Here is a 22913-nt window from a genome sequence, read left to right on the forward strand (position 1 = left end):
GCAAGTAAAGAGGAAGAGATCTGAGCTGACAAGCTGAGGTCTTTTCCTGGCAATCTGAGAGTCCCTAAGCTTGTTCATGGCTGAGGAATCATTACTAGTATTTCAGAGAACACAGGGTTTCACTTTGCAAATAAAATAACAAGTTATAGCTAGCTAGTCTTAAAAGTGATATATAGGTGTCCTTTTATATAAACACTTTAATTACAGCTGATTTTTATCAGTAGTTAAATGAGCAGCAACCACATCTATACTTACTAAACATCTAATTCAACTGAGAAAATCTTAAGCCATTTTTCTTTCTGATTTAAAACTGAAAAGTCACAACAGTAATCTTCAAGGATTCCTTTTTATTGCCTTAAAGGAAAGCACAGTGTAATTTGGGCAGAATTTTGACAACAGACTTAGTTCTTTGTGTGCTGGTAGCCTTGAGATCAGCCAGAGGTGTAGGGGTCGGGCACCGGCGGGTGGGAGTGCGCGACGAGTTCATCCCCTGTGTGACTCACTGCACTGCAGTAACACCAAGTGGCTTGTGACACGGTGACTGTTTCTCCCCCCTAGTGTGCTGGAGAAGAGAACTGGGTGGACAGTCGGACTGTGTACGTGGGGCACCGTGAGCCCCCCCCAGGCACGGAGGCGTACATCCCCCAGAGGTTCCCGGATAACCGCATCGTCTCCTCAAAGGTAGCAGTGCTTGCTTTCATTCTTTCACATGAACCACCTTCAGGTGTTTTTTGTGTCTTCAGTTATTTCCTCTAAGACTTTTCCTCCTGTACTTGCTGTATTTTGTTCCTTTAGCACAACTGGCAGAGGTAAAATGAAGCTACCTCAGGTTTCTTCCACCACATCTAATTTCTGTGTTGCCTCTAACGTGAACAGGGATGGAATTACTTTTTCAGTGCTTAGTAGAGGACATAGTAAAGCCTTAGAGTTGATACTGTGCTTTTTCACAGAGTGAGAAAGCAATTTTCATTTGGGACAACCCAGGAGTAAAAAAAAAATGTTCCTAAGAAAACACAGAGGCCCCATCCCTGGGGGTCTTTAAGGCCAGGCTGGAGGAGGCTCTGGGCAGCCTGATCTAGTGGGAGGTGTCCCTGCTCATGGCAGAGGGGTTGGAACTGGGGGATCCTTGTGGTCCCTTCCAACCCTGACAGATTCTGATCTGTTTTAGCAGAGGACTTTAGAGCCCTAATGGCTCAATGGTTGGACTTGATGATCTTGGAGGTCCCTTCCAACCTAAAGGATTCTATGATTCTATAACCTAAAGCAATACCTCAAAGTACTAGAAATAACATGATCAAGACATGGTCAACAAATGAAGCTATCGTTGCAATAGTAACGCCATTCCCTTCAAAACCTCCTACTGACAAAAATAATTGGGAATAATGAGCTGTTAAGCATGGAAAAGTGAATCATTCTTAAACTTTTGGTATTTGTGCCCTTTAGAAAGCTACCAATTGTCCCTCACTATAACTAAAAAAATCTTTTATAAGTTTCAGCATCTTTCTGGGAGCAGCTGGAATATTGGTACTCCACGTGATTTGCTTTAGCCAAAGGTTTGTACTGCAATGGCATGGAAAACTGAACGTTTACAGCTTATTGTATGGCTGACAGCCCAAGAACTTCAAGGTTTTAATGTGCTTTCAGTCTTCAAGAGCCACACACCTTCAATTGTGAAATGATGAATTCAGAAGAATAGCTCTTTTTGAGCCATGGCTCAGATCATAGACTCATTTTAAGATCTGGAGTAGCATTGTGTTCTCAAGAACTGAGTGCTTACCTTCATGGATCAGAACACTTGCCATCCATTAATATAATGGCAAAGCTGTAATAAAACCCACACTTTTCTCAAACTGTCTCATTTTGTATGTGAAATTTTATATTTTACTACCTTTGCTACTGTTTTTACTACCTTCTTTCTGTACTTCATTCAAACATAGTATAATATCAAACAGCATAGCATAGCATTTAGGCATCTTCAATTACATAGAAGGTTTGAAAGGTGATGCAGTAAATGATCCAGATGAAATACAGTCAAGCTAGTGCAGTGAGAAATCCTGTGCTCTGCATGTTAATTTGTATTGCCTTTTGGATTACTTAATAAAAATGTATCTACTCTTCAAATCTTTCTACTCCTGTGACACTTTTGTTCTTATTTCATCTCATTTATCTCATCTGGGACATATGTAAATAAGCCCATACCCATTGAAGCTCATGCTTTTGTGAAATACAAACATCATACTCAACTCTAAGATATTTGACATCTTTTTGTGGTGCTGAAATGAGCAGAAGTGTCAAGTTAGCATGCTTTGTGGAGTGAAATTCTTAAGTATGATTTAAAGCTCAATTGAAATCAGGATTCCTGCCAGCAATTAGTAAATGTATGTTTTCAACTAGTTCAGGAAAGACTTCACTATGTTTGCATTTGGATGTAAAGCATGTTCAGTTAAGTGTTTTAAATGTGAAACTCCTGACTTCTGAATTCTCTGTAAATATTTTCCATAAACAAAACATTATCAGTGGGAATAAGTGGGAATTGTCACTTGCTCCCAGATGGACCCTCTGGAGGGGCACCTTGCACCACTGAAACACAGACATAAGCTTCCTGAGGAGTGCTCAAATGCCCAAAATGAAGATGGGAAATCATAACTGTTTGAGTCAGAGCTGCTCCAAGCATGCTGTGTAACATTTCCTCAGCCATGAAGGAGGCTGCCTGTGTCTTTCATCAGTAAGACAGACAGGAACTTTCAGCTGTGCTTTTTATAGGTCTTTAATGCTTGCATAAGAAACTATATGATTGTTCTTCAAGGATGATGAACTCAGAACTTCCAAGTATAGTTTCTACCAATTTAAAATAAACTACCCATTTAGAAATTCAGTTTAAAACCATGAGGAAGCCTCATCAATTAGACTCATATGCTGCTGTACTAACAGAGGTCCTGCCATAAAGCCATGAAAAAGACTGCAGCTTGAAATAACTTAGAAAGTTCTAAGGTTTGTGTTATTTCCTTCCACAAGTAAAGTTTACTGTGCTTCACCAGAGATTCCTGGTGTCAGCAAGATAATAATTTGATTGCAGCACAGAGGGATATTTCCTGTATATTGCAGTGTCACTGAGGGATGTGGTTTATGTTCTGTCTGCATAATGACAAATTCCTGGCTGGGAAAAATGGTATCTAGACAAACCTTGGCCAGACAAAAAAATGCTCTTTTGATTTGATGTTAAAATCATGATTCAATTAACATGATACATTACAAAAAGGCTGTGTTGAAATAATAAAAGGCAGAAGTTTAGCCCTTTGGATGGGGTGGACAGTGTGCTTATGTTCTGAAGGTAGTGACCTTCATAAGGTGGAACTTTGACACCCTTCAGGTGCTTTGGATGTTAGCCTTCAAAGTAGCTGTTGTGTGCCCTTGGTGGCATCACTGTCACATGATAAATTCAGCATTGCAAAATATCAGCTGATAGAAAATCCTAGTGTTTGAAATTAGTAGAAAAAGTAATTGAGTTGGCAGGGAATTTGTTTCCTTTTTCCATTTAAAAATTATGCACATTTTTTGAAATTTACTGATTAGTAGAACTGCTGTGTCAAAAAAAGTAAACTAAACTATGCAGCAGTAGCATAGTTTTCTTTTCTAATCCATAAATCTTTCTCCCTTATTGCCTTTTTCCCTTTGGGAAGGGAGAGGGGTTAAAAATTTGTCTGTTACAGATCTAATGGATGGCCCTGGCCCTAAACCCTGACAAACAGTTAACAGATCTTGGTGGGAAACAAATTTTCCCTTCTAAAACAGTATAAAAAGTTTGCTGTGTTTTCTTTGTTAGGTTTTTTAAAGACTAATGAATTACAAAATAATGTTTTCTAATGAAACTTTAAGGTCCAAGCATTGTTTTTGTGCTGGGAGTATCCCCATCAGTGTGCTGAGCAGAGTGTCTGTCCCTGGGTAGTACATGAATGTGTTTGAGCCAAAAGTTATGATTCTGTATTGAACAAGCCTTCAGTGGGTTTCTCCTCTGAATTTCCTCAATACTTATTGAGCCCATGTAAATTTTAGCAATACGTAGTTAAGAAACCATTAAACTGTAGAAATCTTTGCCAGAAGAGACTATGAACCCTTGTATTGAAAGCCCTACCTGCTAATTTCAATTCAGGTTTGAGGTCCTTGCATCTGAGAACAACTGTTACACCCTGTTTATCTTTGTTTTGTTAATTATCCTCCACCATATTCCTTTCCAGGCTGAACAACCATGGTCTGTTCAGTAATTGCTTATGGAAGCTAGTTCATACCTTTGCTCAGATTTGGCCTCTACCTTTTCCCAAGCTAGAAGTAGGGTTTTTAAGATGAAGAAATCCACAAAGCATTTAAGATACAGGCAAACTATGGATTTATACAGTGGCATAATGATTGGCTTAGTTTTGTGTTAATTTGTTAATAATTTCTAACATTCAGATTCCTTTTCCTGACATTACTCTGATAACTTTATAGAACTGCTGTGCTTCAAGGAGCTCATCCATTTGTAGACTAAGTAGGGATTTGCATCTCCTGTTCTAGCAGAATCAATGAACTGAAGACTAGTTTAATCTCTATATTTTTCTCTTGGATAGAGAGGAAATTCATAAAGAAAATAAAATCTTTTTTTGAGGCAGCAGTCTGGAGTTTTGTGAGAACATGCTTCATTACAGCTGCTTCCTGCTTTTAACAGAAAACCTAAAGAATGAACCACAAAGGACCAAAAATGTGAGAGATGCCAGGACAGGAATAGTCTGAGTGTGAGATCAGAGACTTCCTGGTGGGACAGAGACAGCTGAGAAGCTTACAGACCCCAGGGATGTTCTGCAGGAGCACTCACTGGTTTTTCTATACCACCCACAGAGAAGGCTGAGTTAGAGAGACTCAGTCTTTCATTCTTATTTTCAGTCTGTGGGTAATCAATACATATTTTTTTACCTTGATGAGCCTGTCTAGCTGCAAACTTCTACTCTCAGAGTTTCATAAAGAGAAATTCTTACAGCTACAGGAAACACTTGTGCCTGGGTCACACTATCACTGGGAGCAGTGGGACCTAAGCTCCCAGAAGATGATTTGAAGAATAACAGGATATGAATCAAGTGAAGTGCAAGATTGAATCTACAGTGGATGCAGAACTCTTACATAAAGAATTTGCCCTAAAGTGCAGAGATTTCATTCAAATTAACTAATGAAATGATGAAATGCTGACTTTACTGTGGCTTTATTTCCTGTGCTTCCTATAAAGAAGCAATAAGGTGAATTTATATGGGAAAAGAGTACCCTTAGCTCCTGCTTTGAAATGCTGCACAATTCTATTCATAGACCAGAAGTGTTCCTGATTCTGTTTTCCAAATATTATCTTCTGTTGTCTGCACGTTTCCTTGGGACTTCTCATCAAATACTGATTCAATCATTGATTTGTATGAGAATAGCCTAAAACAATGCTGCCTGTTGAGAATCCTACAAATTGCAGGGGAAACCTTAGCTACCTTCAGTGCTAATCTGATTAATTGTGAGTCATCTCAATTGCAGTGACTGATAATTAAATAAACTTAAGCAGTTCTGACATTTCAGTGGATTTTGTTGCAATGTTCTGTTCTTCCAACAGACATTTATGCCCTGTGCTATACCTCTGCCCTGCAGCACCAGCTCTTGGTGTCATAAAACCACAAAAACTGGGAAGGGGCCTCTGATTTCTCACTTTGTTGGCACATTTAGGAGAGATGTTAATATTGAAGCTTAAGGAAGTATTAAAATGCCTTCACCAAGATGAGCTACTTGGAATCCAGAAGAGATTTAGGCTGTCCCACAGCTCTCCAAGCTTCATAACTGAAAGGATTTGTCTGGCCTCTCAAGGGCCATGATGTGGCAGATGCAAGATGAAGAGTTCAAACACAGCCCTAAGACAACAGCATTTGAAAGTCAAAAAAGCATCCAAAGCCCACAGTAGGAACTAGCATGGTCGTAGGTTTGTGAGCTGATAAATATTTGTGTACATGGCATGTGGGGGCAGAGGGGACAGATAGACACAAATGGCTGTGGGGCAGGTACCAGTGCAGGCAGGGTTGTGTGTGCCTTCCAACGTGGGCTCACTGATCTGCTCTAAAAGCAGCTGTAACATGGAGCTCCCAACTTGTGCCAGCCTTGCTGGCTGAATCACAAGGTCAGGCCTAATGCTGCAAGTGTTAAATAGCCAAGTTTGACCAGCCCTGCCCAAGGGGCAGGAGCTGCTGGCAGGAAGAGGAGTAAATGGGCTCAATCAGCAGTCAGCCTCTGTCTGGTGCCAGCTCAGGGCCAGCAGTACCTATGATGGGAGGGGACTGCAGGAGCAGGCAGTTATCAGGCACAATAATACAATTTCCTTCTGTGGACAACTGCCAGTGCCTCGAGAGAGCAGGGGAGAGCTGTTAGCTCTTGATGATCCTGCTTGGGGTGGGATTTCCAGAGTAAAGGCTCTCTTCAGGCTCACTTGTGTTCCCAGGAGATGCCATCCAGCATCCTCTGCCCAGGATTAACAGCCATCTCCTGGCCTCTGCTGGCACTGCCCCCAGCAGAGCCTTGAGGTTAAGTCAGTGGAGGGGCTACGTGTAGAGGGAGAGAAGTGGACAAAAGGGAAAGCAAGCAGGTCCAAACCTGCCACCAGGGAGGGCAGGTGTAATTCTCACAAGACACAGGAGAAAACGAAGCCTGCTCACTCTCAGGCTTTCTTCTTTTTTCCTAATGCTTTCTGTGACTTCTGTCTTTAGTCAGTCATCCTTGCTGCAAGTGTTTGGGGTTTTTTTTGGTTGGTTGTTTTTCAATTTGTAATTGGATAATCTTCCAGATGCTGGGAGATACCTTTCCCAGAGTCATTCCTGGAGGTATAGCCCCTGTTTGATAATTTTGAGAGCTGCTGAACAAGGACTACTAAAGATAAGCTGTTTTCTTTTGTAGTAAAATCCTGGTTTACCAGCAGCTCTTTTTAAGGAACCAAAATAAGTATTCTTGTTCATTTAAATACCTAGGCACTGTTTGTACTCATTTCCCCAAATAAGTTTCACTTCTGCACTCTGGGACTTTACAGGTCACTCTTAGTCACATGCAAAATCCCTGCATGCATGTTAATACTTTTAATAAAATGTAGTTAAACTTGAATATAGAAACATACAATTGTTCTAAACATTGTAAAGTGCATAAAGAATAATGAATAAAGAATTTAATTATTACTATTCCAATTTTGAATTATAGGTAAGCATAGACATCTGAAGGTTTTTTGCTTGAAGTTAAAGTTGAAACTGATTTAATACATCAAAGAACATAAATTAGTTCTGCTACAAACTTCCTATGTGGTTATGAGCAAGTCACATGAGATAGATGAGCCATACCCCTGGCTTAGTTCTTAGGGTTTCAGCCAATTATTGATTTCCTTTTTTCACACCCTTTGCTGTAGATTTCTCTGCCAGTTCTCTAATAGTTAGACAAACTTTAAAAAAAGTAATATTTCAATAAATAATTTTAAAGAAACTGTCAAACCTTTGATTAGACCATTCTCAGCTATTCTGTTGAAGGAGGATAACTCTATGCATGTAATATGTAATACCTAGGTTGTTTTAATAGCATATTAATAATATTAGCATATTATGACTACATATAAACCTGTTAAAAAAAAGTAATATTTCAATAAATAACAATTTTAAAGAAACTGTCAAACTTTTGATTAGACCATTCTCAGCTATTCTGTTGAAGGAGGATAACTCTATGCATGTAATATGTCATACCTAGGTTGTTTTAATAGCATATTAATAATATTAGCATATTATGACTACATATAAACCTGTACACTCACAGCTACAGTCCAGTTGTTAAGCTGGCAGCTTTAAGAATATGTTTTCTCTTGGTAATTGATAGGTACTACAAAAATCTGTCTATTAAAAACACTGAAGTCACTAGGGACATGCTCAAGTTTTGTGTATGTATCTTGTTAAAAGAAAAGCATTAAAAAAACTTAGTGACTGCAAGGTTATTTTTTAGCTTTTATGTGTTGTTCTCTGAATTTATTATCCTCCAGAGGGATTGTATTTTGCAAAGGGATGAGAATCAGCCTAGCAAGGTGTCTACAAACCAGGACTCAAGCAACATAGTTGATATTTTTGCCAGAAGAGTTTTAAGCATTTACAGGAAAGAGTCAAAAATGTTCAGGGAAAGGAGTGAAATCAGAGCAGGTTAGAAGAGAGATGGTAAGTGCTTAAATAAGCTGGAACAACCTGAGGTGTTGACAGAACTCAGCAGTGCAATAGGAGTGTTTTTTTCTTACAGCCCTAGCTTCTGATGTCAAGTGATTACTTGAGAAATTCTTTTTACTTAAGGACATATCTGCCCCTTAGGATGGAAAGAGAAGCTTGAATTGTGAGTCAAAATTCTGGCCGACAGATATCAACTGAAAAGGTCAAAATACAGTGGTTAAAAAAATGAAACCACTAAGAAGACCTTGTTTTGAATTTTTTGGGTTCGTGGGACTAGCTCGAACAACAAAGTGTTGGAGCTGGAAGCAACAACATGACATAGCAAAGAGGATGCAAGAATTTGGTGAGATGGATGAGGGACATGAGTGGGAATACTGCAGAGATGTGCCTAAGTAGCCCAAGCACATGATTACAGAAACACACCAGCACTGCAGGTGCTACTGTGTTTATAAATGGGAACAAAATCTACTTGAATTCTGCTGTTTGGACTCCGGACAGACTGATTTTAGATTTTTTTTTTTCTACAGTGCTTCAAATGCAGACAGACTGATTTTAGATTTATTTTTTTTTTCTACAGTGCTTCAAATGCATCTGTTCACACAATATGTTCATCTCTTGGATGCATTTGTAACTCTGCTATGTGCTGCTTGACATATTAACTCTGTATGCAACAGGCACGTGTGTACTCTGGCCTTTGAAATCTTTTACTGCAATTGGAAAAAGATGGGTTAAGCCTTCCCCAGCTTAAAAGCTTCAAGTGCATAACTATTTGGATGCTCTTCTTCCCTTCAGGTGATTTATAGAGAAAAAAGGTAGTTAAATATACATAAACTCCTTTTCAGGGTTTACGAAGAAGAGAGATGGTGTTAATTCCCTGTCTGGGCACAGCCATCTCCTGCATTTAATGTCTTCATTTTTAATGTCTTTTCTTCAAAGATTTTTATTTTGTTCCTGCCTAACTAGAGTAGAGAAACTGCTGTGAATGCAGTCATGAGATATATCTTGTTCTGAGTGGCAGCCACTCTGTTGTTGCTCCTGGGAGGGATGATGATGGTTAAACATGAGCCATCAGTTTGTAGCTACTGCTCTGAGCTACTGATGGCTGGGAGAGGGGGAGGTCTGTCCAGATATCTTAGTGGTTGTTCTGTCTTGCCTAAATTCCTTCAAAAATTGTTGCTTCTTCTTTGAAGAAGAATAGGCAGAATAAAGATGTATTTTCTGTCTGAAACGGAGTGTAATAAGATGCTAGAAGTCAGTCAGGTTGATTGAAATAAAGTTTTAAGAGGTTCTGTGTATTAAAGTAGCATCTATTTTAAGTAACATCTCTCAGACATTAAAAATGATCTGCTCCCTGGTTATTCACCTTTATTCAGGTGGTAGAGCTGCTGACAAAAGGTGGAGCCACAGGAAGCATCACTGCTTGATAATGAAAGCACTGAACTGGGGTGGGCAGATGAGGAGGATGAGACACTGAGGGTGAAGATGAACATTCAGCCTTTGTATACATTGTTGTTTTAACTAATTTACTTGACTTCCTCAATCAAGTGTTTTTAATACCTAATCTGACAGCAGTGTGCTGGTGCCACATATTTAATCAAATAACCCTCTAGGAGATTTAAATAGGAAGTTATTGCTAAAGAGATTATGGGTTTATTTTATGAATGGTCATTTGAGGAGCTTGTATAAGTCACCTTTAACAGTCAAAGAACCCTTTACTGTGGAAAAAAAAAACACTTGCTCTGTCAAAAGAGCTAAACAGAAAGATGTAAAAAGATTTATCACTGAAACCTTTATTCATTTTTCCTTCAGCAGGCAGAGACTTATTTAAAAAAAACGCATAAGATTCGAAAACACAGATAATTTGTGTGATAATCAAAGCTAATGATGGACTGTAGAAGTATTGTCATAACAGAATCTGTATCACAACAGCAGCTTTGAATGATTGGGGCTGTTGTGCAAGTCTAACCAGTTGTGTTGTGAAATTGCAGGGTGAGTAGCTGGGCAGTGGGCAGTGCAAGCAGCATTCCAGTCGGGTGAAAAGCATTCTGATGGCAAGATGAGAGCACTTCATTTTCCAGCTGCTGCACGTATGCCTGCCTGAGCTCTGGTTTGCTCACTGTGACTTAATATTGAGGTGACTCTTAAGCAGGATGAGTGTTTATTTAGGGCATATTTAGAATAGAAACTGATTTTGGGAACATGATAGAAAAAACTTTTCATTCCTCCACCCTCCTCATGTACAGGCTTTAATCCCTGGCAAGTTCAGAGGCTGCTCTGCATAAAGGGAATTCAGGTACAACAGAGACATGTTTATTTGGGATCATTTTTGTCTGCAGATGTAATAGAGGCATTTTGCTGTCTTCACACTTGGGGCCAAATTCAAAAGACATAACTCATGGCATCATCTGTGTGTCAGCAAGTATCAGTGCAATCTGCCAGGAAGAGACAAGGCATGTGTGGAGCAGAGTTAATTAGGAGAAGCTTCTTAGCTCATCTCCTTTGAAATAAAAGTTACGTTGGGCTTGTTATTTTGTTTTAGTATGTTAAATGATAATTTGGATAATAAGTTGATACTGTGTTAGTTTTCTCGAGCAATTTTTCACACAGTCTTAGCTGATAGTTTTACATGAGTTTCAATAAGCAATCCTTGTACTTTTTTTTTGAGCTAGAGAGCAAGCTGTTTTAAAAGAGCATGTTTTAACCTGCTGCAGGGCAGGGGAGGGGGCTAGACTGGGTCTTTTCTCACTTTTATAGGACTTATTTTCCATTGAAGTTTTTGCATTTTCTGGTCGCACTTTTACATTCCGTTTCTTATGTAATTTCATTAAACTTAGGATCATTTTTAAGATCAGTAGAGAAATATGCAGCCATTTACTCACCACTATAATTTGAGGAGCGTGTTTTTGTCCAGGCCAAGGAGTGGAAAAGGGCTGACAACTTCTATTTGGTCAACTGGCTATGACTGCAGTGTTAACTCAAGCGCCACATCCCTCCTCAAGCCATGCATTCAAAATGCAAGTGATTTAAAAATGCTGTTTGAAGTGACCAGCCTGTTTTTAAAATCCATTAATGGTTTTAAATAAACTGTTCTTAACTAAATCTCTGAATGAGAGTTATTGCTACTCAAAATTATTTCATTCCTTAGTACCAAGGTTATCACAGGTCAGAATATTGATGATTCCAAGAAGAGATGACTGCAAATGTAAGATCCCCTTTCAGCAAATTATTAACCAAAGTAACAAAAATGCTCTTGCTTCTTTTTTGATTCAATCCTGAATTGTGAATTATGAATTATTTTGATTATTAGAACATATGATACAGTAATATTTCTGTCACAAACACTTATATTCTGTGGGTTTGTTTCCAGTACACATTTTGGAACTTTGTACCGAAAAATTTGTTTGAGCAGTTCAGAAGAATAGCTAACTTCTATTTTCTCATCATTTTCCTTGTTCAGGTAAGCTATCCCCATTTTGCAGTAAATTTCTGGACTTTACAAAGGTTTTAAAGGAAGTACTATTTTCAATGTCTGAGGGAGTAAATGGTCATCGAGCCTTGACAAGCTTTTACACTGCTGATGTGACAAAAGGTGTTTTATTTAACTTCCACATTGTGAATCTAAGCTAAAGAGACACCATCAGTAGTTTGATGGCAAGATAGCTCTTGATAAAGTTGAAAAGAATGAGTGTATTTTGTAATTTTTATTTTGTAAAAAACCAAACATCCAGTTCAGGAAAGCCATTGTTATAAATCATGTGGATGAGAAGCTTTTGTTAGTTAACAGAATGATGCCTTGGCAGATATTTTCTAACTGCATTTACATTAAAATGTAAAGAAGCCAAAATATAGATATTTATACAGTGCTTGCTTAGGGTGCTCCTTAAATATTTGGGTTTGTAATTATTGTCTCAGATAACTAATTTGCTGTTTGCAGAATAAAAACACATAGAAGCTTTCACAATTACTTAAATGTGTTAAACAATTAAAATCTTACTATGTGAAGTGAAAAGCTGTGTTACTTTTCACACCAGGTTGTGTCTAAAGAAGAACTCTACAGATTCCCAGGACAATTTAGGGTTTCTTATGATGTGAACTCCCTTTCTGAACTCTCCCTCTTCTGCTTATAACTGCAGAAGCCACAGCTCAGTATTTCAGGATTTATTCCTTGCATGCCTGAGAACAGCTGTATTATATAACATGTGAAAACAGCCCCATGCTAATTACTAATGCTGCTCAGTAATTATTTCTCCAAAGCTGCAGCTTTCCAGTCTGGTACTTGCTTAAACCCTTGCAAGCAAATATTTTTACTAGGGATTAACATCTGAATGTGAACGTGACCTAAATATAGTATTATATCTTATTATAGCATAAAGTTCTTTTACACATTTTGTTGGTATGCTGTATGTTCTTAAAGTACTATTTCATTACTGTTCTTTTTAATTAAAGTTTCTTATAACATATTGGCAAAATGATTACTTGAAGCATCTTGCTTAAAAACCTGCTTGCATTCATAAAAATATAACCAGGAAATGTTTGTTCCTTTTGTTGCAGTTAATTATTGATACCCCTACTAGTCCAGTCACAAGTGGACTTCCACTTTTATTTGTCATCACCGTAACAGCCATCAAACAGGTAATTTAGTGAGAAAAAATAAGACTAAATGAATAACATTGTTTAATGAATAAAACTGAGATGCAAAATTAATAAGTTTCCCCTGCCTTTTTGTGTTAGACTCTTAGAGCAATGCCTAAAGAAGGATTGGAGTGGCTTTTGACAGAGTAATTCCATTTTTGTTCCTGTAGTTTATGTGGAATTGGTTGCTGCATGATGATGGCTCACTAATTCAACACAAGCTTCTGACTTATTTTAGGATTTTGATGTCCTTGTGTTCTAAGGAATCATTTACATTCTTGTGCTAGCTCAGCACTGCTTGACATATGTTATATAGTTTCTCAATAGCTGTCTACAAAACAAGATTAAGAGGGTTTTTCACCTGCTACCTGAACACTGCAGTGCTCCACTTGGCAGGAGCCCTTCAGTGTAGATGAGATCTCAGTGGAATCTCAGATGAATACAGAATGTTTTCATTCATATGGGGATATTTTCATCAGATCTGCTTGTTATCAGAGGCTCAGATATTACAGATTTGGTCTCAATTGGGAATGACCTCATGCTTGCCTTTCTGTTGGTTTAGCCAGAGCTGTATTTCTTGGCTTTGTGACTCTCAGGCCAGCTGCAGGAGGGCAGAGGATATCTGATCTGGCATAAACCTTGCTAGTTCAAAGTTAATTCATCAAACATGTTACTAGGTTTGAGCTAGCAAGTGAGTTTATAAGCAGTACTTTGCATTCAGTGCTTACAACACTCTTCTGCATTTACTGCACCATCTCAGCATAGCCACAGAGTACTTCCTAAAAATCTGGACTCCTAAAGTAATAGTCAGAAATAATAGTCTTTACAGGGGCTCTGTTATGTGTTTGGCTTTTTCCTTCCAAGCCAATTTAATGATAATTGCTCCTGTAGGATAACCATCAATGTAGAGCTCAGTGGCACAGTGAGTTCCCTGTCATGGTTCAGGCTTCACTGTGTCTCTGGGTCCAGATATCAGCTGTTTCTTTCCTTCATTTCAGTGAAGGGGATGGGAATGTGAAAGGAAAAGCAGCTCAACATACAGCATCTTTTGCTGGGCCACTTGAAGGAATTAGCACTTCACTGGCATAAGAAAGATCTCTTATGTTATGCTTCAAAAAAATGTTCTGTCTTTGGGGGAAAAAAAATCCCTTGAGTTGGTTGAACATCAAGAAAGTTTCTGGGTCAGAGTGCTCCTCATTTTAGCTCAAAACTTAGAGGGGCCTATCTGTATTTCTTATGTACCTGTGGTGGACTGTGGTGATTTGAACAGTGGCTAAAAAAAAATGAGTGTGGTGGGTTGATGCTGGTCAGCAGCCAAACACCCACCCAAACTCTCACTCCCTTATCTGAGGTGAAGGTGGCAAGACTCATGTGTCATATTAGTGGCACTTTGATAGAGGAAGCAGCAGCTACCACACAAGCCAAGCAAAATACAGAATTCATTCACTACTGCCCATCATCAGGCAGAAGTCCAGCCACTGCCTGGAAAGCAGGACCTCAGCACAGGTAACGCTGCCTTAGGAGGGCCCATCAGCACAAACAGCCTTCTTCAGCCTGCTTTCCCCTCAGCTTTTCTTGCTGAGCACAACAACATATAGTGTGGAATATCCCCTTGGTCAGTTTGGGTCTCCTGGCCAGGCAGTGTCCCCTCCCAGCCTACTTGCCCTTTATTTTGGTGTAGGAGAGAGGGTTGCAGAGAGAGCCTTGGTGCTGTGCAAGCACCAGCCAAAACACTGGGCTGTAACCAGCACTGTTTGATTTAGCCTCAAGTACAAAACACAGCACCACGTGGGCTGCTGTGGAGAAAGATGATTTCATCCCAGGCAGCCCCAGAGCAGAGGGTAACTTTGATGGTCCCTGGACAGGGTAACTGATTCCCTTCACAGTCTGGATGCTAAATCCAGACTTCTCCTTCACTGGCTTTCAAAGGAATGCTGAGGAGCAGTGTTGCTGTTTCTCTGCAGTCCTAGCCACACATGATTGAGTGTATTTTGTAGCAGGATTCAGCTCTTGATGATGAGCAAAAGTTGACACGTGCAGTAGTTAGTATTTTAGGTGTGGCTTTCTCACTCTATGAAGACTGAAAATGTTGTACTTGGAGTCTTACTGTAGTTTAGTAGTGACCTGCCAAAGCCTGGGCTATGACATGCTGTGCCCAGTACTGCAGTTCTATCTCTTTGAGTCTCTGCAACTGGTGTAGGGTTTGGGACCTGCTTGAAGAGCTGTACAAGCCCCTAGGAAGTTTATTACAGTGAAGTTATAAAGACTTTGTGAGTTCCCAGGTTATCTCTGAGAGCATCCAAGGTGGTGGTACTTCTGTTCTACACTTTTTCAGATCTATTCAAGAGTTACATGTAAAAATGTTGTGGAATACAAGTGGTATTTTCCATCTCTTAACCACTTGTATCTTTGTCAGTCCCAATTTTTATCCAATGGTAGGAGTTTTTGAATGGGAAGCTGCAGATTCCCTGTCCTCTACTCTGTATAAAATACAAATGCATAGGAGAACTGAGCAATCAGAGTAGGTTACTCAGCAAAGTCTCTTGAAACAAAATTCTTGAGGACTATATAAATCATGTATGGGGTTCAAAAGTTTGACATCTTTGAATGACCATTGGGAAATACGATAAGCTTCAGTCGTGTCATCACTTTATTATCTTTCAGTATAGAGTCCCAGTCTTCCAAAATACATTTTCTACACACTTACCTTCTCAGCAACTGCTTTTATAACTACTTTGCACTTGAGAGTCAGTGTGTGAGCAAGAGATGGTCACTTAAACACCAGAAATTGTTCTCACACATTGTAAACATCCCTATTCATCAAAATGTCTGCATTAAAATATAGGATTTTGTTGATTAATTGTAATTGTGAATGCTCTTTTTTATATATGTCCAACATGATGTATTACTGACATGGATCATAATTTGTGTTCCAGCGAGAATATTTTCCTTTTTATTCTTGATCATGATCAAGGATCAGTCCTTCATTTCTGTTGCAAGCTAGAGATGTTCTGGCTCTACAGCCAAATGTGCATCCCTGCCTCATTGCATGTCCCTGTTCCCTAGGGCTATGAAGATTGGCTTCGCCACAAAGCTGACAATGCCATGAACCAGTGCCCTGTGCACTTCATCCAGCACGGCAAGCTCGTCAGGAAGCAAAGCCGAAAACTCAGAGTAAGTAACTCAGACTTCACAGCTTTTGGGAGTCAGGCTTTACTTCACACTTCTTGTAAAATAAATGATGTAGAAATGTAGTGTGCCAGTGTAACATTTATTACATTTAATGTAGATTAGACCTACAGCATGCTAATTAATAATGTAATGCCTATGAATGAAGTATTTTTATAAGCTAAGCATGTGTCTTTTTTATTGTTGCTTTGTTAAATCCTCTCATGGCTGTTCCTTTTGTTTTCCATTTTTCAACTTGGAATTTCACCCATTATTTGTCTCTTTTTCTCCATTTTTGGTCCTCTGTGGTTATATTCATCATTTATTTAAGCCTGATTCTGATAGTCAACACAAGCAATTAGTCCTATATATAAACACAACATATATATACACACACACATATATAAACCACTTTCAGAATACTTTCTTCATTACCCATCAAATCACAGCCTCTTCATTGGCCTTCTGAATGCTCCTACATTCCCTTTGTGGTTATTTTGAAGGTTATTTTCAGAAGATAATTTCTGCTGCTGCTTTTTCTTGGGTGGAGGGGAAGCAGATTAACTTGCCATCGTTATTGCCTTTAGAACTCAGCAGAGCTGATATGTGTTTGGAATGTCCTTCTTTCTAATATCTTTGGTAAAGGTATCTTTTTCTGCTCTGCCCTCTGCCTTGTTTGGGCATAAATCTCTCTACAGTGTTCACAGCCTTTTTGCTGTGACCTTCCCTTTGAGTGTGATAACTTCTGCCTAGGGCTTCCTGGTATTAAAAATAATAAGATACCACACGTTGAGTATTCCATGTGTGCAACTCTGAATAGTTAAATACACCAAATAAAAAATAATAAAGCACTATGTAACTGGAATTTGTATTCCATTAATTATTCTAGTGCTCACATCTCCATTTCTCCCCTATTCTTTGCCTTTCAGAGATTGTGTTTTGAATAGTTAATTTATAGGAGAGGCAGGCATAGGAAATATTTGCATGAAAAGGTGTATCTGTGTGTATGGGTAAATGGGTAAAGTTCTCTGACCTGTATTACACAAGAAGAGACTAGATTATATAAAGGTGGACCCTTCTGCACCTATGGCCTGTGGATATTTGTTTCAAGAAAGGGAAAAGAGAATTGCTAAAAGATAAGATGTGGTTTTCACAGTCTTTTTTTCAAGCTGGTTGAGCTTGGCAGGCATCTTTTGGAAGATCATCTGGTCCAACCCCCCTGCTCAAGTAGGGCCACCTAAAGCCCTACTATATGATGACTGTTTAATAGCTCAATAATTTAATAATTTAAGTGGTTGGGGGTTTGTTTGGGATTTTTTTGTTTGCTTTGGTTTTGTTTTCTTATTCCTGCCTTTTCTCTTTTGCAGATTGTTTAGATTATTAACTTATGTTTTAATAGGCTGTTGTATTATAGATTGCCTCTGGCTTGCAGGGTGACTTGTATGCCATGACTTATAGAGAGAATCTTGCTAGATTAATTAATAATAAAGATCATGCCACATAAGGATCTGTGAAAATCAGAAGAAAGAGGACTTTTGTCTTTGTGTTGGACCTAAAAACTCACTTTCTGATGGGTAAATTTTTTCAGTGGCAACTTAACCTCTGGACACAGTGGATGTTTTTTCTCATGCTTGTTGTCAAAGTGACACTTTACTGTCAGGGGGAGTGAGTTTGTTAAACTGGCATCCTGACCTTCTGTCTGGCCAGATTCAGTGTTCTGAACAACTCTGGTTTTTCCTTTTATGGCATCTATAGAGGTGATTAAACTTGCAGTGGTCTTGCTGTGTTTGAGATACCACTGAAAACAAGAGTAATTTAATTATCAGCTAAAGAGGGCTGGTAAAATCAAAGCAGTTATCTGGTTTCTTAGCTTGTTTCAGGAATAGGTGGCTTCTCTGTCAAGTGAGAGTTCATTCAAGGTAATTCCCTAACAGTGTTTTGTCTGGTTTTAGTAAAGTTCTCACTTTGAAGGCATTATTATAATTTATCACGTCACCATCTTTCATAATTAATGATTTCATGGCAAAAAGACAAGTTCTCTTGAAGACATATCTTGGAAGAATAAGGAAATTCATGAGGAAATGAATTCCTTCCTAAGTTTGAACAGCCCAAAAACTTCATTATTGTTTAAAAGTGCAGATGTTTTTCCTTAGAAATGGAGTAGCCAGTTTTTATTATGTTGTTCTAAGTGTCTCTAACTTTTGGTTAGAGACTGAAAATGAGTATATTGTACACAGCTACTGCTGCACTAGAAGACACAATTTTCAAAAAGATGCCATAGTTTGCACAAAAGATGGAAAAATTCTTATTGAATAATAAAAATTATTAATTCAATAATTAGATTAATAATTCTTATTATTCTGTTCATTTTCATGCCTCATAGTTGCAGGTGTGCTTAGCAATTCTCATTCTCCTGTGTCATAGGTACAGTCTACAGTTTTTCATTGCTATTGGTTAAAAAAAACCCCACTTTTTCATATCTATGATAAGTTCAATCTCATTTATTATCATTAACCTTAGTGCTTCAATACATTTTAGTAAATCTTTTCTAAGTTATCACTGCTTTATTTTTAGAAGTTATAACTGCTGATTGTTTGCAGACTATTTTGCTTAACTAGAACTCACTGACTCCTGCCAGCTGGTGAGGACATTGGAATTTAGCTTTATATGTATATGACAAGATCAGTAGTTAAGCTGAACCATATGATAGTCAATTATGACACAAAATTATATTGCAAAAGATGTTGAGCTATGTGGGGGGAAAAAACCCATAACCTACTTATTTTGATGGGATTTTTATTGAAACTTTGATATTCTTAAAACATGTCATATGTCTTTGCCATTTGCTTTTTTTTTTAATGTTCCTTTGTGAAAAGTGAGGCCTAAAAATGTATCAAAGGCTGGTTTTTTTTCAAGTTAATGGTTTGCAGGAATACTTTGAATTTAGAGCTGAGTGCTCTGTGACTCTTTAATGTGCTGTAAGGTGTTACCTGTGTTTACATGAATGAAAATTAGTTTGCTCTCCTTTAAACATAGATAGAAATAGAATGGACTTGTGGTCACAAATTCTGTTGGCAATGTGTCCTTTTTTTATTGGCAGACTTGGAATTCTTAGCTACCTTTAATTATATTGAGAGCTAGATATTTATCCTCAAGAGCCAACGAGAGTAGCTCACATCTCCAGCTGGGTTTGAAGCAATGTTTTGAGTCTTAAAACAAGGATAGTATCTTCAGTTTCTCAAATAATGTTTCAAAACTTAATAAAACACTACTTGCAGGATGGTTATCTTGTGCTGCTACATCAGTGATAAGTGGATTTTATTTTGTTGTGGTTTTTTTTTTCCCTAGGTTGGTGATATTGTAATGGTAAAAGAAGATGAAACATTCCCATGTGACTTAATATTTCTCTCAAGCAGTAGAGGAGATGGAACATGTTTTGTAACCACAGCTAGTCTGGATGGTGAATCCAGTCACAAAGTAAGAAAATGTTCTGTATTTTCTTTTTAAGGCAAAGTTTGCATTTAATTTTTTACATAGATCACAACATGACTTTGTGCTTATACCCTGAATTGTACACGTACATTTCTATCAGGTAACTGCATTTCTTTAAAGTATTGTTAATTTACAGAAAGATTTAAAAAGTAGTTGTCTGTGGGCAGTATAGGCTTACAAATTATAGAGAAAAGGCACAAACTTTTTTTTCTATTTAAATGCTCTCACGTTGACCTGATTTGTGAGTACACTGGAAGGTACTTGCATATAATGGAAGAAGATGCCCAATTAGGAGCACTTAAAGCTGCATCTTATTTAACTCTGAGCCCTTACATAAAAGCTAGTACATCTATTTTGTGCTGAACTGAAACATATGTGAAGATAATGTCTTTTCTATCTGTCTTTACTTATTTTTATTATGCATTCTTGTTCCTTCCAGACTTACTATGCTGTCCAGGATACAAAGGCCTTTCACAGTGAGCAGGAAATCGATGCACTACATGCCACCATTGAATGTGAACAACCTCAACCTGACCTTTACAAGTAAGAAAATAATCCTTACCTGTTTCATTTAGGGCACCCCAACAATAAAATATAAGAATATCATAATGAAAAGATACTGGCTACACCTACCTGGTGAGAGTGGACCCTAGGGTGAGCTTGAAGTCAGCTTAGTCTTAAACAAAAAAAATATAGAATTTCTAGTTTTTTAAACTAAAAAAATAATTAAAATTAAACTTTACTACTATTTAATATTATCACTGGCACCCTTATTCAGTGTGTATGTCACAGTCCATACTGCATACAGTTCATGAGGAGTCCCTGGGGAAACAGAGGGTCTTCTACAACATGTAGAGGTTGCCTGTGGCACCCTCACTTGTTCCTTTGCTTTCCACATGTCCTGAAGTATTGCACTTTGTGTGTGCCTGGTTAAATAGATTTATGGATTATAATGTCTAGTTCTAACTAAAATAAGCCTCACAAGATGGTCAAGTGGCCTAAAAAGATGCCTGCAAAGAAACTGCAGATTGAACATCATACTAAATGCAAGCAGAAGTGAACAAGAAGATGGCAAACACTTCCACTCCTAGTATGAGCTCTTAATCAGCTGCATTAGAAGATAAAAACAATGCCAGTCTAATCAGATCTGACAAGAAGTCAGCCAAAAAAAATGTGAAATTGTCAAGACTTTGAAATATGGATTTACATCTGCTGTCATTAACAATGAACCTCACCCAACATGCTTTGAGATATTAGTTAATGATAGCATGAAGCCATCATGACTAGCAAGACATTTAAAAACTAAGCATGAGGAAAAACCTCTACATTTTTTTCATGATGTTTAAAATCTTGTAATAATATTTTACAAAAGTACTGTACAAAAATTTCACTAAAATGAATGATAAATCTTTAGAAGCCTCTTTTGAGGTTTCTTTCTTAATATTGAAAAACTAAAAAGCCACATACCATTTGCTTTTCCTTTGTTTTGAACTCAGCTGTAGGTTTTAGATTTTGTAAAGGACAGTGATTACAATGGCTTACCCCAGATAGTCTAGGGAAAAATAATTCTTGTTACTTCTTCCTAATGGGCCTCCTTAGAGGATTTATTCCTAATTTTATAATCTGTCTTTTTATATACAAAATTTACATTGACTTACTTTATTTTTGTATTTACATGGTTTAAATGTGTGCATATGTATCTCTGTGCTCTTGTTTCTGGATAATCAGAGCATGTTCAACTAGAAACTACTCACTGTAATAAATACTTCCTAGAAAATATTTCTCAAATAATCTATTATCACATGTGTTTTAAAAAGTGAGAGTCATTTGCTTTGGGTTTAAATATATATGTGGTACATGCATCTGTAAAGAGAGAATGATATGTTCTTGCAATACACATCAAAACCCCTGAAATATTGGGACATATATCTGTAAGAATACACAACCAGCAGTGCTGTTAAACTACTTGTATGCTTCCCTTGCAGATTTGTTGGTCGAATAAATGTTTACCATGACAGGAATGAGCCTACTGCAAGGTAAAGAAAGTCCAGAGTTTCTACACCTTTAAACATTCTCAGGATGCATAAGTATCAATGAGAGTTACCTTCTGTTCACCAATATTGTCCTGTCTTGTCTTATTGATCTGGTGTTTGTCAAGGGTTAGGGCTGGGCCAATCACAAGACAAATGACAGACTGTCTCTATTATCCCCTCTCCCTTCCCAAAGAGAAGAAAGGAAATAAGGAAATAAGTTGTGGATTGGAAAAGGAAACTGAAACAGCTTTAATAAAAATAATAACAATAAAATGGAATATATTAAAAATGTCTAGAAAATCAGTATCTGCCCCAACCCCCTGATGCTAATTACATCACCATCACCACTGATGCTGGGGGCAAGCACTGGAGAAGTCCCAGACTGAACTCAGTGGCAGATGGGAAATGAATTCAGGAACACACGGATCAAAGGCAGAACAGACAGATTCCTTCTTGGATGCCAGCCACTGAAGAAGAGAGCCTGACCCTTGTGATCCCTCAGCTTCATGCTGAATATGACATCTGTGGGATGGAATACCTTGTTGGTCAGTTGAGGGTCCCATGTCCTGTCCAGTCCTCCCTGCAGGTGCAGCCTTTTTCTTTCTGCACCCCTCACTGTGGTACAGATTTAACAGAGACCTTAATCTGCAGAGGAGAAAGTAGAAGCAAGAGCCTTTCTGCATCCTGACCCTTGGTAGCAGCTCTGAACATTGACTGTTGTCACTGCTGGAAGCCCACTGCAAAAATATGCTCTTAACTTCAGGAAGTGCAGTTAGTTAGAAGACACTTAGATGAAAAGTCCAATCACTGAACAGAACTTGTTCTAATTCAAACCAGGACACATGTATCATAAATATTTAGTCTTTTAATGTGTATTTCTCTCATTTTTCTTCAAAATTGTAGAGCCATACATACCAAGTATGATGTTTAGTTTTACTAAGGGTGTTTTACATTTGTCTAAGATGTCCAAAATGGTGTGTGTGTTCAGGCAGGCAACATCCAGGGGAGTGCAGCTTGTGTGTGACAATCTGTCACCCTGGCTCTGGCACCTAGAAGGGTCTGTGTCCTGAGCAGATAGGTTTCATCATGAAGGGAGTGTGGTGCTCTCCCCTCAGGGAGCCATCTGTAGCCCAGGACACTCCTTGTCCAGCAAACAGAGAAGAAAAATGAAGCAGTAGGAAAGGGGCATGAGTCTACCTGTCTTTTCTGCCTGCAGTCTTCTGTCTGCTAGCAAGGAAGAGACTTGCTGTACCTCATTTTGTTCAGATCCTTGCCAAAGGGGCAAAGCATAGGAGGAAAGGCTTCCCCATTGAGTGATACCCTAGACCCCAGCATGGGAGGAGTTACTCCTTCATAG

At 38.3% G+C, this 22913-nt stretch overlaps 1 protein-coding gene across 1 annotated transcript in view; it reads left to right on the plus strand.

Moving 5' to 3' along the window:
- Window positions 1–558: 558 nt before the first annotated feature.
- ATP11A (ATPase, class VI, type 11A) overlaps window positions 559–22913 on the plus strand; it is a gene marked incomplete at its 5' end in the record, with an annotated part of 55462 nt that continues 33107 nt past the window's right edge. Inside the window, 7 exons of the mRNA XM_008939206.1 lie at window positions 559–681; window positions 11599–11688; window positions 12783–12863; window positions 15930–16037; window positions 19380–19508; window positions 19963–20066; window positions 21509–21559. Coding sequence (XP_008937454.1) covers window positions 559–681; window positions 11599–11688; window positions 12783–12863; window positions 15930–16037; window positions 19380–19508; window positions 19963–20066; window positions 21509–21559 — 686 coding nt within the window. The remainder of the gene's footprint in view (window positions 682–11598; window positions 11689–12782; window positions 12864–15929; window positions 16038–19379; window positions 19509–19962; window positions 20067–21508; window positions 21560–22913) is intronic.

This window comes from Merops nubicus, unplaced genomic scaffold (assembly GCF_000691845.1).
Source record: "Merops nubicus isolate BGI_N331 unplaced genomic scaffold, ASM69184v1 scaffold14714, whole genome shotgun sequence".
Lineage (NCBI taxonomy): Eukaryota > Metazoa > Chordata > Aves > Coraciiformes > Meropidae > Merops > Merops nubicus.